The sequence below is a fragment of the Ranitomeya variabilis genome, chromosome 6 (assembly GCF_051348905.1).
Source record: "Ranitomeya variabilis isolate aRanVar5 chromosome 6, aRanVar5.hap1, whole genome shotgun sequence".
In the NCBI taxonomy this organism is placed as follows: Eukaryota; Metazoa; Chordata; class Amphibia; order Anura; family Dendrobatidae; genus Ranitomeya; species Ranitomeya variabilis.
In genome coordinates, this window is record NC_135237.1 from 325944192 (window position 1) to 325958715 (window position 14524).

The 14524-nt window shown below is 40.5% G+C and overlaps 1 protein-coding gene across 1 annotated transcript in view; it reads left to right on the forward strand.

Annotated features, from left to right (window-relative positions):
* The window catches only part of EXOC2 (exocyst complex component 2), a 275271-nt gene that overhangs the window by 185649 nt on the left and 75098 nt on the right, over positions 1–14524 (forward strand). The window contains exons 17-21 of the mRNA XM_077269779.1: positions 848–928; positions 3495–3554; positions 3752–3813; positions 5220–5286; positions 7425–7541. Coding sequence (XP_077125894.1) covers positions 848–928; positions 3495–3554; positions 3752–3813; positions 5220–5286; positions 7425–7541 — 387 coding nt within the window. The remainder of the gene's footprint in view (positions 1–847; positions 929–3494; positions 3555–3751; positions 3814–5219; positions 5287–7424; positions 7542–14524) is intronic.

Consider the following 14524-nt stretch of genomic DNA (forward strand, 5'->3'; position numbering starts at 1 on the left):
ATTCAATTTTCAATAGCATTTTAAGAATGGTGGCTTGGTGTTATTGAATAGGGGCAGTCCTAATCCTCCTCTATCCTGTGAAGCTTCCCCCACCCACACAGGCAAAGCAGAATGTCCATCATTTTTATACTTTTATCCCTAACTGCGCCCTCGAGTGAGCCACACTGTAGAGCAGTGTTCCCCAAGAGCCACCAACAGGTCGTGTTTTCAGGATTTCCTTAGTATGGCCCAGGTGATGGAATTGTTGCCTGTCTAGATTATGGATTTCTCACCTAGGCCATACTAAGGAAATTCTGAAAACATGACCCGTTGGTGGCTCTTGAGGACCGAACTTGGGGAACACTGCTGTAGAGAATAATGCTTTCAGTAATTCCTTGAATGTGGGGATGCATTATAGAGCTTCAGTATCCCAGGCCATTGCCTCAGTGGTGACCAACCTTCATTGTTTTCACACATAATTATATTTTTGGGTACCCCTATACATTGATTTTTGCGGTTACATCTTGGACCCATTTCTGTAAATTTGCTTTTTCATGTGACCTCAAAAAACCCCCAGACATATCCTACTTTGATCTATGTTGTGGGTTAATATTGCCATTGGCCCCATAAAAAAAATGGATATCACACGGATATCATTCATGTAATGTATTTTTCCTGTTCATTGGGTAGGAGAAACTAAAAATGTGTAATTTCCCACAAGAAATTATTGTAAAAACTGACCAAAACTGAAACGAACAGGGACCATTACTCACGTATCTGATCAAACCTGATGTGTGAATCCGGCCTAACAATGTGCATGTTTTATTTTTATAATAATGTAATTTTTTTTTCTTTTACAATTTTGTAGCCATCACAGTTTGAGCAGAGTGTTACCCAGGCACTGCAGTCACTGAAAGGCATCATAGAATGTAAGCCTGCTGAAGCAAATGTAAGTATTCCAATTCATGAGGGTTCTCTTGTGTTGTAATGTGCATACTGTTTACCTGCATCTTCTCACTACCGCAAATGGTTAATCTGTTAATTGTTTTTCTGTTATTTCATTGTTAACCTTTTACATGCTGATTGGCAAATAGAAAATCTGCTACAACACTTGCACCTCCCTCTATAGCGGAGAATGGCTGGCAGCTCAGTGTGATCCGTCAATGGGATTGTCTGGCATTTTTGCACTGGGAGGTGATCAGTATCACATCTACTCTTACCTGCTAGGACACATGTATGATTAAACGGTATTGTCCATTAGAATATAACAAGTGTGCAATATCTGCCACTCGTGCACGAGTCCTGCCAGGTAAATGCAGCTCGGCGCCATCTAAAAGAGAATGGTAACAGCCGCTGTCCATGCACATGACCCTATCAACACACATAAGGCCACATTCACACGTTCACAAAGTTACACTCAATGGTCCGAGTCACTGATCAAAATTACCAATACAAACCTATGGGATCTTAAAAAATCACTGACGCACACATGGTCGTACTTGTTCCCTATTTTTAACATTCCAATGGTAATACGTAAGAGACGCTAATCAATTTTTTTTTTATATTTCTGTTTTTTGGCATATGAGAAAATTACTGAGGACAAAAACTGATGAAAATCTAATCCAAAACACTGATGAACAAAATAATCAGTTTCTATTTTTATGTTCGAGAAAACTCACTCATCCCTGAATAAGGCCTTAGACACATGAGGAGTGCACAGCCAAAAAGGCAGTCGCTATCCTCAAAAGATATGCTACAAAAAGTGACCAGCACCTCTTGACAAATGGAGTCTAATGTGAACAGGTGCTAGCTGCTGTCACTACAGTAGAATAGCAAAATGCTGCTGTAAATTAGATGTGAACAGTGACTGTATGAATTTTCTACTGCATTACTGCTGTATGGACTACACTTGTAGAATTGATGCGCTTAGACCACAAATTGGCCATAGGTTCAATGTTGAAGAATTCCTCATGCGTTCGGCGTGCTGCTGCATTTGTTCGTTCACATTTGCAATCACAGCAGCTGGCTCCTGTTCACATTTGACTTGTTTTGCCAGGAGATGTTTGTTTTTTTTCATCATATAGCCCACCAACACCTATAGGGAACACTATCATCTTTCACATCGGCATGTGAAGCACTGGTAACACTTCCCAATGGTAACAATAAATGCCTGTTGTCATTCGGATCCTGCTGGAGATATACAGACATCAGGTATATCTTTGGGATCGCATACACTGGGCGCAGCTGTTATCTTTACAGTTTGGATGTCATTGGTATTATAGGATTATTTGGTAGCCAGCTTGGTTGTGTTGCTGCTGCTGCAGCAGATGCAAAGATTTGTTTTACCGCATCCACTTAGGCAAGCAAAGTATTTCTTTCATAAATTATTGATTTAAATGGCCACTGTGTAATCTTCCCTGTAATAGTATGGTAAGACATGACTGCTCTCACTAGGGCTCCAGGCAAGAGCACAGTTTGTGAGCAACTTATTGTCAAGAGACCTTTTTTATCCCCTTCCCAGCAGGAGATGTATATGTGCCTCACACGTTGGATGCCGGTGTATGGTTCAGGCTCAGGAGTTGGGCCTGCGCCGCACACAGCAGATGCCAGCTTTGTTACACAGTTGGCATCTGCCTGTAACAGCAGATGACCGTGGCATTTAATTACTATCAGTGCCATTTAAATTGCTATTGCCTGTGTGTTTATGTACCGGCTATCCAACACCCCTTCACCCTGTGACATGAACACAAGTTTCTGACAGGTTGTTATGTCAGCCGGGCGTTGCTCTATGTGGCTGGAGTTCATAGGAGAATTTCATTCTGACTGTTTCCTCCAATTTCAATCTCCTAAAGTGACAAAGAAATAAAGTTTAAAAAAAAAACATGGGGAGGGGGAGAGTCTGATGAGCATATTTAGAATCTCCATGTTCATTAAAGTCTAATCTACCGAAATCTAAAATGAATGAACTTGTATGGAAAATGATGCAAAGAGAACGAAATCAGAATGTCAGTACTGTGCTTTCTCATTTGCTGCACGTCCCTAAATCAAAACATTGTATGTAGCCCAAAATGGCATTATTAAAACGTCAAGTTGCCATGCAGAAAAGCAAACTCGCACACAAGTCCATGGGCTGGAAAAATAAAAAAGGTTATGGGGCTCAGTAAATGCTAACATATAGTACATTTTTTAACATTTTACAAATTTCCTCAGTTCCTTTTTCGAATACTTACGGTACATAATAATAATAATAAAAAAAAAAAAACAAGTTAAGTATCATCTTAATCATACTGACCTGGAGTGTTTTTTTTCTTTAACTCTGTGACTGCCAGCTGCACTTAATCACAAATATGCAAATCGCATCTACGCGGCCCCCTGACTTGTGCTGTGAATATGGGGGAATTACAATTTGACTTTTTATTCTTAGTCTGCAAAACTTTTTTATTCCTGTCTTTATCCTACTGTCTGTATTTTACTTTATTTTCTTGTAAAAAATAGCTTACAATTTTTCTTCCCAGATTTTTCAGCAGCAGAAAACACAAGACAAGGTGTGCATGCTCTGCATTAACATAATCCAGGTCTGTGGAAATTATTTCATTATTTCAGCGTAAGGAATAGTAATATATTCCATCATTTTACTTTACACAGTAGAATATGTTACCATTAAATTGTCGTTTACATTTATTGCTTCAATAATTAATATATACCGGTATCTCTTTTTTTTAAATTAATATTGACACTGCCATTTATCGAATTATCTTTTTTTCCTAACTAGGCTTTCATAGCTACCCTTGAATACCTGAGTAACAAACCCGAAGGAGATGTGGATACAATGCAGTATGTAACTAAAGTTGGAGACTTGCATATCACCTCTGCCTACAGGACATGTATCATGTTACCATTTACGCCCCTCAACATTGAAATTGCAGCATCAATAAGGAAAAGTGATGGATTTGTGGAAATGACAGGATTAATTGACATGTTAATGATATCGAAAAGATTATCAAAATATCTTAATTTATTCAGTATTGAGTATGAGCTCCATATGCCGAAATACACACACTTACACACCTTGGCATGTTGTCAATGAGATTATTAATGGTTGTTTGAGGAATGTTCTGCCACACTGAATGCATATTATCAAGATCTGCTGTATGTATAATTACGGACTGATGACATCCCAGATGTGGCATTTTTCAACACTGCTATGGTGAGCAGCCTACTTGGCCTCATGGTGATACCATAGCCTGCAGTGTCTCCCCCTTACCTCCTATGGAGCTTATCTGAGACGTCATTGTTCGGTAAACACAAATGGAGCTGACAGCAAGGGATTTTGATGATTTTCAGGCCCAAGTGCTTTCTGTGGGGAAGAGCATTCCTCAGACAACCATTAATAATCTCATTGATGGCATGTCAATCAATGCATTTGCAATTCTGTGTGTAGTGCTCATACGCTAGACAGGGTAAGATTTTTAGGAAGGTGCCTTTGATTGACAATCTGTTCCGCACTGTTGCACTGCAGTTCCGGCTGTCAATCTAAAGTGCTGGGGTGTGCTTCCAGCCAATGCGCTCTTACACAAGTACACTTGCCCTCCAGCTGCCAGGATTCCTTCTCTAAGGTACGAGATTGGGTTATGCTCTCTAGAAACCTTCACGTCCCAGAGGCGAAAACCCCATCGATCAGACAATAATACAATTACTTATAAAAGGGATAGAATTGTCTGAGATGGGAATATCTTTTTATGAAGGCGCAAATTTAAAACTGCAAACCAAAAATACAAAAAAATAATGTAACTGAAAAAAAAAATAAAAAATCGATGTAGAACCTCTTCCACTACAGATACCAAAATATGCTTACGTTTTCCATATAGTCCTACTGGATACATTACTTTGTTCCTAAGTCATTTCACAGCTAACTGTTTAGGTGTGAGAGTTTATTCTCCTGCATACCAGGTAAACTACACCATTCGTTATTGCATTCAGTGTATTTCAGTGATTAACCATCTGTAACGGCCGCCAGTGTTATTGATAGCTGTGGATAAATAGAAGAACGCGTACATTTCTTCTAAATAGTTCGGCTGTAAATACTACATACCTAGAAAAGTGTGGTATGGTTATGAAATACTTGTCACTCTGCAGTCATCACTTTCCAGGACCTTTCTTTGCGATTAAATGTTTACTTGTAAGAAAAGTCCGGTTTGTTGCTTTCCTGTATTTCTCACCATTGCTTCTTTATTTCTTAGTGCGTCAGCAGATATTTCATCTCCTGACTTATTTGGAAGTCTTAACGAAGAACCCACAATATCCTCTGTACGTTTTTATTGTTAGTTTTGCTGATTTTCTTTTTTATTGTATCAGAGATTTAGATATACAGTACTTGTTGACTCAGACCATATGGTGGTAAAATACATATATTTTATGTCCTGTAAATCTATTGTGACTTAAGGATCTGTGAAATTATTATTCCTGAAGTTTATAAATTTTATTTGCGTTCTCTCCCCGAGAAAGGTGCCATTGTTTTGTCAGATCTGAAGAGTGGTCACTTGGTTGTCTGTATACTTTGCAGAAGGGATGTATTGCTATCACTGACTTGAAAAGGAAGGCATTTGAAGGAATTGTTGGACAACCTCATTAGGGGTTGTTCTTTCTGGTGGTCTTAAAGAATCAGTAATCCTAGATATAAATGGTGTCAGTAATCGAAAGATGGTCTTGTCCCCACTGTCTGTCATACAGCAGAATCTTTTACACATATGTAAAAAGCAGAAAAAACAGGTTAATTTCCAACTGACCTGCTCCAATTTCAGCTGGGGTAGCCATTTTTTGTCATCTTGCAGATAGAGCAGGGAGGGGAGTGTTTATTACTATTAACTAATGCTTTAATACATACATCAGCTGAAGCCACAAATAGTGATGGGCTCGTCAGACAGTCTAATTAATGTGTAAGGAGGCCTTGTATTTTCAGGTGAGATAAGGATCCAGCATGTCCAATTTTCGGAGTGCCAATCCTTTTGTTCCTTAAAGATAAGACCCCCGCCAGAAGTATCTGGCAGCAGCTCTTCAATAGAGAACATAGGAGCACTCACCAGACCAGGGACTCCTGCGCATGGTAGTGTCAGGCGAGATAGTTGCTTGTCGAACAATCTGCTGAACCGTCGTTAAGCCAACAGTTATCTGAAGTGTATGGGGGGCTTAAGATTAAGTTTACATTTTAAAGTTGTTGAGTAACTTATAGAATATGAGATGAAAGCTGTAGATGCCTTGGTTTTAGAAAGAACCGTGGCACCAGGTCTCAGATTGTACTTCTGATCTTGCAAAATGTTTCTGATTTCTTTCAGCATTACTGTTGGCTACCACAGGTTTTATGATTTTGAAGAGGTATAGAGGATAATTTGCTAACCAGTGGGGGTCCGACTGGGAAGCCCCAGAATGCATGAGAAGTTGACCACACTCCGCTCCTTTTTCTCAGGGTTAAGGATTCCCATTCTCAGCAACTTATCTCCTACATTATTGATCGGGAATAACTAGAGATTTTATAAAAACCCTTTAACATGATGGCATAACCAGCAGATCTGATATTGCTATTGCTGTTGGAACTATAATAGTTAAGATCTAAATAATGATCCATGTCAATGTCCAGGCTTAACTATTAAAAGGGATGTCCGGCCCTGGGGTACTTGCCTTGCTGTCACTCTTAGACTGGCTACTTGTGACTCCTCATAGGTCATGCACTGCGCAGTGTAAGGATTCTCCGGTGCTGGGAGCAGCAGGCATGTGACAGCAAGTATGTGATTTGCATAGATTCAGTCATGTGCCGACTAGATGTGCACGGCCTCGCTCAATACAGGCAAATTGAACGAGGCCGGACATGTATATATGGGATTTGCATACTTGTGGTGACATGCCAACTAAACTCATTTGTCGTCTATTGAGAGAAGCCAGATGTGTCTAGTCAGCATGTGACCGCAAGTATGGGGATATGTGAAAATGTGCACATCACGGACTTTCACATAAAATGACTGCACACTTTTCATTTCAGCCACCCTTTAGGACAGTGTTTCTCAACTCCGGTCCTCAAGACCCACCAACAGGTCATGTTTTCAGGATTTCCTTAACATTGCATTGGTGATGGAATTAATGCTTGAGCAGGTGATGAAATTCTCACCTGTGCAATACTAAGGAAATCCTGAAAACATGACCTGTTGGTGGGTCTTGAGAACTGGAGTTGAGAAACACTGCTTTAGTAGTTTAGGGGGTGGATCATACTTACAGATTCTCTTTTAATAGTTTATGTAGTGATCATGAAATGGTTTATACATCATGTTAAAGGGCCTTTTATGGATTTGGAGGTCCCTATATAAGAGATTCTTTTAGGCTTCAGCATATTTTAATATTGCGTAACATTCTTTAATATTACATTTGTTAATCTTTCTTCCATATTTCTGTTTCAGGAGAAAAAGCTCCTAATTGTTCTGAGCAATTGTAACTATCTGGAAAGACATACATTGCTAAACATTGCTGACCATTTTGAGAAACATGGCTTCCAGAGTATTGAGAACATAACAAAGGTATTACCTTCATATTGTTGGCCTTTGTTTCTTTCTTGAGTCTGTTTTCTTAAAGTGTAATTTACTGCACCTCTCCATCACTCTCCCCCACCCAAAAAATCGTCTACCCAGAGGATAGGCGATAGATAACTTGACGCTCGCTGGAGATCTGATCTTTGAGTCCCTTGGTGAATTGAGACTGAGGTCTGCAGTCCTATCTTGAATGGAGTGGAAGTGTGCATGCTCGACCTCCATTACATTTATTGTCCATGGGACTTCCAGAAATGGCCTATCGATGTTCTCGGCAATCCCACAGGCAATGAATGCAGAGAAGTTTGAGCATGTGTCCCATTTTCCTAATTCCAGATCCTTGAGTGCCAGCGGTCTGAGGATAGGTGTTAACTTGTTTTGTTTTTTTGGGGGGAGTAGCCCTTTAATTTTGTCTCTACACCACCAGTATATAACACATTAAAGCATATCTGTGATTTCAACAAAAAACTAAACTAAAGAGGTCCTTTCACCAATTTGTTTTATGTTGAACTGGACACAGAATGTAATAGTGGATGCAGAGCAGATTAAAATGGTGTTGCTTTTTTTTTATTTTGGCTCTCCATTGCAAAGATATTAGCAACCAAAGTATTTGGTTCCTAATGATTTAATTTTCATTAAGATCAAGTGGGTGTTATCAGATAGTTTTCACTGAGGGCATGCACTTCATCCCGATCAACCATAAGCAGGCAGCGACACTCAATGGAAAGAAGAACATAAGAACATGCCCCGACCATAGCTTAGAGCAGGTTGTATGTGTGATTATACAACTCTAATCTCCTGGTGTAGCCTTCTACATGAGTCAGTGTGGGGTGAGGTGCAGCACAGCTGAGTTTAGCTGTCACATTACAAAGAGTTCTATCAGTTCTCCTTCTTTATTTCATAACACTGTTACTTCCTTTGTAGTATACCCCCACTCACTCACACATTGTCTTACTGTACTAGCTCGTCTGTCTGTTATGGACTACTCCTGTGTGAGACATAATGACAGCCTTGATCTCACTGCAGAGCGTGTACAAGTTCCCCTTTGCACAGCAGACATAAATGTAATTACTGAGGGGCAGTACAGCTGAGGTGGCGGTGCTATGACATGAAAGTTTATAGAACGGTTTGCAATATGTCACTGCTAAACTCGGCTGCATTCAGGAGAATTTTACATGCTGAGAAACCTGCTTTAAGCTATGGTGGAGGCGTGCACGAAAACATATATTTTCCATCCTGCATCCACTACTACATTCTGAGTCCAGTTCAACATAAAAAAAATTGGTGAAATGTCTTCTTTAAAAATGTAAAGTTGCCACATATGTTATATTAAAATAGATTTTGTCAAGAGACTGTGCAGAAGCTGATGTATTCATTCTTGCCATCCCTTCATTCTTATTGAGCAGTTACTTTTCTGAGTGTTCTGCCAGTACTATAAGTGCGGAAACTTCCTTGCTGTCTGTTCCAATCATGTATTGCGTAATTTCAGATAATCAAATTAATTTGCAATTTTGCTAGTCATTACTAAGGCCATTGTATAATGATGTGTTGAAACAACAGTGACCATTTGAGTGTGTTAAATAAGTCATAGTCTGACATTGTAAGTATTTCTAGTAGATGAGATGTAATCGCCAGGATGTGCTCAGACACTAAAGCTGCCTCTCATCCCTTGTGTTGCGATCGTCATCCAAGTCTGGAAGTTACTTGTAGACACTGTAGTGAACATTTAACCTAATACCCGAATGATGAAGGTAATAAAACCATTGTGTCAGGGATATACAACAAATCTTGCAGTTTGAGCCTCGGAGGACTTGCCTAAATGTACAGGATTTAGCACTACCGGGCACCTACTTCAGTAAGAGCTTTTGCTGCAGCCAGTTGCTTTACAGCAAGAAACGAGTTTAATTAGACATTTTTGATAAATAGGGTTGAAATTGCATGTTCCCCTGAAAAGTGTATGGAAGAAGTCTTAATATATTTCTTGCCAATTTAATCGCAAAAGGAAAATATTAACAGAGAAGCGGTAGATTTTTAAAGGTTGCAATGTGCCATAATTAAATAGTAATTTACTTTCTTACATTAGTAGACATAGCAGAATAAGTGGAACATAAAAAGGTGTAATGGGAGTCACTAAGAAGTTAATTGGCTAGGAACGTGTCGGTTGTTAAAGAAGAAGTTTGGAAATTGTCCTCTACCCATGGGATAGGGGATCTTTTCCTTATCGCTGGCCGCTGGAACTCCCACTGGTCCTGAGAACCAGGTGTGAATGGAGTGGTGGTCAATCATGAGCACCTCCACTTGATTCTTTTTTTAATGGGACCGCCAGAGATACCCGGGGATCTTCAGAGCCAGAGTCCTTGGGAGTTCCTGCTGTAGGTCCTCCGTGTATGAGGAATAACTTGCAAACTTGGTACAATCCCTTTAACTGGCCGGGTGTATGTACTTAGCTTTTTTTTTTAACAATTACAAAATGATTTCAGTGCTTCAGCCCTTCTCTCCCACACTTAGCACCACAGGTAACAGTTCCAAATAACAAAAAGTCTTACAGATTCTGCAAAGTACTAATCCATTTCCTGCCATCAGATTTCTACTTAAGGTATTTGGCAGGCAAATATTTTGCGTCAGCATCTTACCCTTAAGATCGTTATCGGCAAAGAAAGAGAAGAATCAAATCTCTGTCACGTTGGTTTTCCTTTATGAGTTACATATGGGATTTTTTTTTTTTCAAAGAATGAAAATGTCAGAGTGGGCGACATTACTTATCATGGTAATTTATTATTTTTACATGTTATCTTTGACGACCTATCAGGGTTAGGATCAAAGCCATAATATTTTTTAGCAGATATGTGTTTATTGTGTAAAAGGCCGTGTACATATATGCATTAAGCACACGTTTTACAATGAAATAGATTAATTTCTTCTATAGCATCTTTTATTCGTATATAGCAAAATTGAAATTCAAGTACAATGGCTGCTTGTGGTTTCTAGTGACATATATAATATACATAGTTCATAGCTTTGCATTTCGCTAGCATTATAATACTGTACTGTATATTCATTTATTTTATTTTTTTATTGTACCCAAGTACTGTAGTCTTGCTGTTTCAGGTCTACAAAAATCACAGTCAAGAATTCAGCATAATTTGACTGATTCTTGTGCGACATTCATTTGCATAACCACTAATGGTACATTTTTCCTGGCTAGACGCAATGTCAGCTGATTGCTAGAGATTTGAGAAGCCAGAACTGCGGTGATCATTTGGGTTGGTGTAACAGCCCAGTTAACAACTTCGTAAGGGAGTCTGTCACCAGGGATTTGCTACCCCATATACGAGCAAAACCAAAAACCTGAGCCAGACTATAAAATGGTATATGTGGTATAAGTGTAAGAGCACGTTCACACTGTGGCCATGTCACAGTCAAAACCCAAGAAAAAAAACAAAATGAGCATAGACCCTGCAACAAGTAAATCATAATGGTACATTTTAATAACATAATCTACTTGGTTAACGCTATTTTGATCAAAAAAACATAAAAGCCATCCCACCATGTCACAGTGTACCCAACAGCCCAGTGCCATGTGTCTTATGATGTCAATGTGATTAAGGACAGAGCAGGATAGAGCCCCAAAAGGCTTTTATGCTTTTTTTTTTATCAAGTAAGTACCCTATATGTTTTTACATGTACTATTACTATTTTCTTGTTGTAGGGTCTGTGCTCAGTTAGTTTTTTTCTTGGTCTATTGCCACGTTTTTAACACTAAGGTTCGGATATGGCTTTAAAGAAGGCTACTACTTGCAATATAATGCAATTTTATTTCAAAGTGCAAAATTAAAGGAATAATATGATTGCGTACAGCTTTGTATATTTTAACATACAAAGGTTAAATACATACAAAGATTAACTACATATAAAGATTACCTACATATATTCACATCATCATCATTAAGGAGCTTCTAAACATCATCCATCTGGAATATCAGAGAAGCAACACCAAGACAGAGAACCCTTGGGAAATTCTCAGCACTGCATGGGCATCCCCACTTATACAGGTATCACTGTACACGTATAAGTACAGGTACCCAACTTTCTGCTTCTGTCTTAGTCTTGTTTCTCTGGCCTTATATAGTGATTTACACTATGTAACTGGTTTCAGCCTCGCCCTCTAGTGACCAGCTTTCGGGATAAGATAAATCAGAGATACCAGGCAAACATCAGATAGTGGGCAATAAACCCAGGCAAATCAAAAGCTCTCAAGGATTAGATAAGTCCACAACAGACAGATTTTAACCCCTTCCCGACCTGTGACGCCTATGTGGCGTCATGGAATGATCGCTTCCCTGCAGATCGGGTGAAAGGGTTAACTCCAATTTCACCCGATCTGCAGGGAGAGGGGGAGTGGTACTTCAGCCCAGGGGGGGTGGCTTCACCCCCCCGTGGCTACGATCGCTCTGATTGGCTGTTGAAAGTGAAACAGCCAATCAGAGCGATTTGTAATATTTCACCTAAAAAACTGGTGAAATATTACAATCCAGCCATGGCCGATGCTGCAATATCATCGGCCATGGCTGGAAACACTTATGTGACCCCCCACCCACCCCACCGATCGCCCCCCCAAACCACCGATCTGTGCTCCGCTCCCCTCCGTCTTGTGCTCCGCTCCCACGTCCTCCTGTCCGCTCCCCCTGTGCACCTATGCCACCCCCCGTGCTCCGACGCCCCCCCCCCGTGCCCCGATCTCCCCCCCCTTATACTTACCGAGGCTCCCGGTGTGCATCCGTCTTCTCCATGGGCGCCGCCATCTTCCAAAATGGCGGGCGCATGCGCAGTGCGCCCGCCGAATCTCGTTACAAGTACATTTTGATCGCTGTGATAGGTTCTATCACAGCGATCAAAATAAAAAAATAATAAATACCCCCCCCCCCTTTATCACCCCCATAGGTAGGGACAATAATAAAATAAAGAAAATATTTTTTTTTCTTTTTCCACTAGGGTTAGAACTAGGGTTAGAACTAGGGGTAGGGTTAGGGGTAGGGTTAGGGGTAGGGTTAGGGTTATGGCATGTGCACACAGTGCGGATTTGGCTGCGGATCCGCCGCGGATTGGCCGCGGATCCGCAGCGGATTGGCCGCTGCGAATTCGTAGCAGTTTTCCATCAGGTTTACAGTACCATGTACACCTATGGAAAACCAAATCCGCTGTGCCCATGGTGCGGAAAATTCCGTGCAGAAACGCTGCGTTGTATTTTCCGCAGCATGTCAATTCTTTGTGCGGATTCCGCAGCGTTTTACACCTGTTCCTCAATAGGAATCCGCAGGTAAAATCCGCACAAAAAAACACTGGAAATCTGCTGTAAATCCGCAGGTAAAACGCAGTGCCTTTTACCTGCAGATTTTTCACAAATCGTGCGGAAAAATCTCACACGAATCCGCAACGTGGGCACATAGCCTTAGGGTTAGGGTTGGAATTAGAGTTAGGGTTGGAATTAGGGCTAGGGTTGGAAATAGTGTTAAGATTAGGCTTGTGGTTAGGGTTACGGATAGGGTTAGGGGTGTGTTGGGGTTACAGTTGTGGTTAGGGTTGGGATTAGGGTTAGGGTTGGGATTAGGGTTAGGATTAGGGTTAGGGTTGGAATTAGGGTTACGGGTGTGTTGGGGTTAGGGTTGTGGTTAGGGGTGTGTTGGGGTTAGGGTTGTGATTAGGGTTATGGCTACAGTTGGGATTAGGATTAGGGGTGTGTTGGGGTTAGTGTTGAAGTTAGAATTGAGGGGTTTCCACTGTTTAGGCACATCAGGGGTCTCCAAACGCAACATGGCGCCACTATTGATTCCAGCCAATCTTGCGTTCAAAAAGTCAAATGGTGCTCCCTCCCTTCCAAGCCCCGACGTGCGCCCAAACAGTGGTTTACCCCCACATATGGGGTACCAGCGTACTCAGGACAAACTGGGCAACAACTGTTGGGATCCAATTTCTCCTGTTACCCTTGCAAAAATAAAACATTACTTGCTAAAACATAATTTTTGAGGAAAGAACAATTATTTTTTATTTTCACGGCTCTGCGTTATAAACTTCTGTGAAGCACTTGGGGGTTGAAAGTGCTCACCACACATCTAGATAAGTTCCTTGGGGGGTCTAGTTTCCAAAATGGAGTCACTTGTGGGGTGTTTCTACTGTTTAGGCACATCAGGGGCTCTGCAAATGCAACGTGATGCCCGCAGACCATGTCCCCATAAGGCCTATAACTATAAATATAATAAACACAAGACACCATTATTGGTTGGAATAAATGGCCGTGAGGTTTTATTTTGAGTTACAAATTCCAAATAATTAATTAAATAACCAAATAAATAATATCCATAAGTTCATAAGTCCAAATTTCCATAACTTCCATAAACCAAATCCACCCAAAATTGGGTGATTTTTACCCACAAATAAAACCAAACGACAGGAGAAATGACAATAAAAAGGGAGGGAGGGCGGGCTCTTCTTTTCTTCAAGCGCCGGTGAACTGAGTATCCAACACCGGCGCTCAGGTATATATAATAATCAAATCTGCCCAGCAACTGATTGACAACCAATCAAACATAACACTTTAGGCGGGCAAAAAAGCCAGCCAGAACCAGATCTGGCTGCTTTAACATAAAATTAACTGAAAATACTCTGACCTCAAATTGACCCCTAATATCTAATGGCTAAAATGAATGCGCTAGGCCTATGTGGACATGGGACCCCCGCTATAATTCTTTTGTCTGAGCGGGGGGGCTTACATGTCCCCATAAGGCCTATAACTATAAATATAATAAACACAAGACACCATTATTGGTTGGAATAAATGGCCGTGAGGTTTTATTTTGAGTTACAAATTCCAAATAATTAAATAACCAAATAAATAATATCCATAAGTTCATAAGTCCAAATTTCCATAACTTCCATAAACCAAATCCACCCAAAATTGGGTGATTTTTACCCCAAGA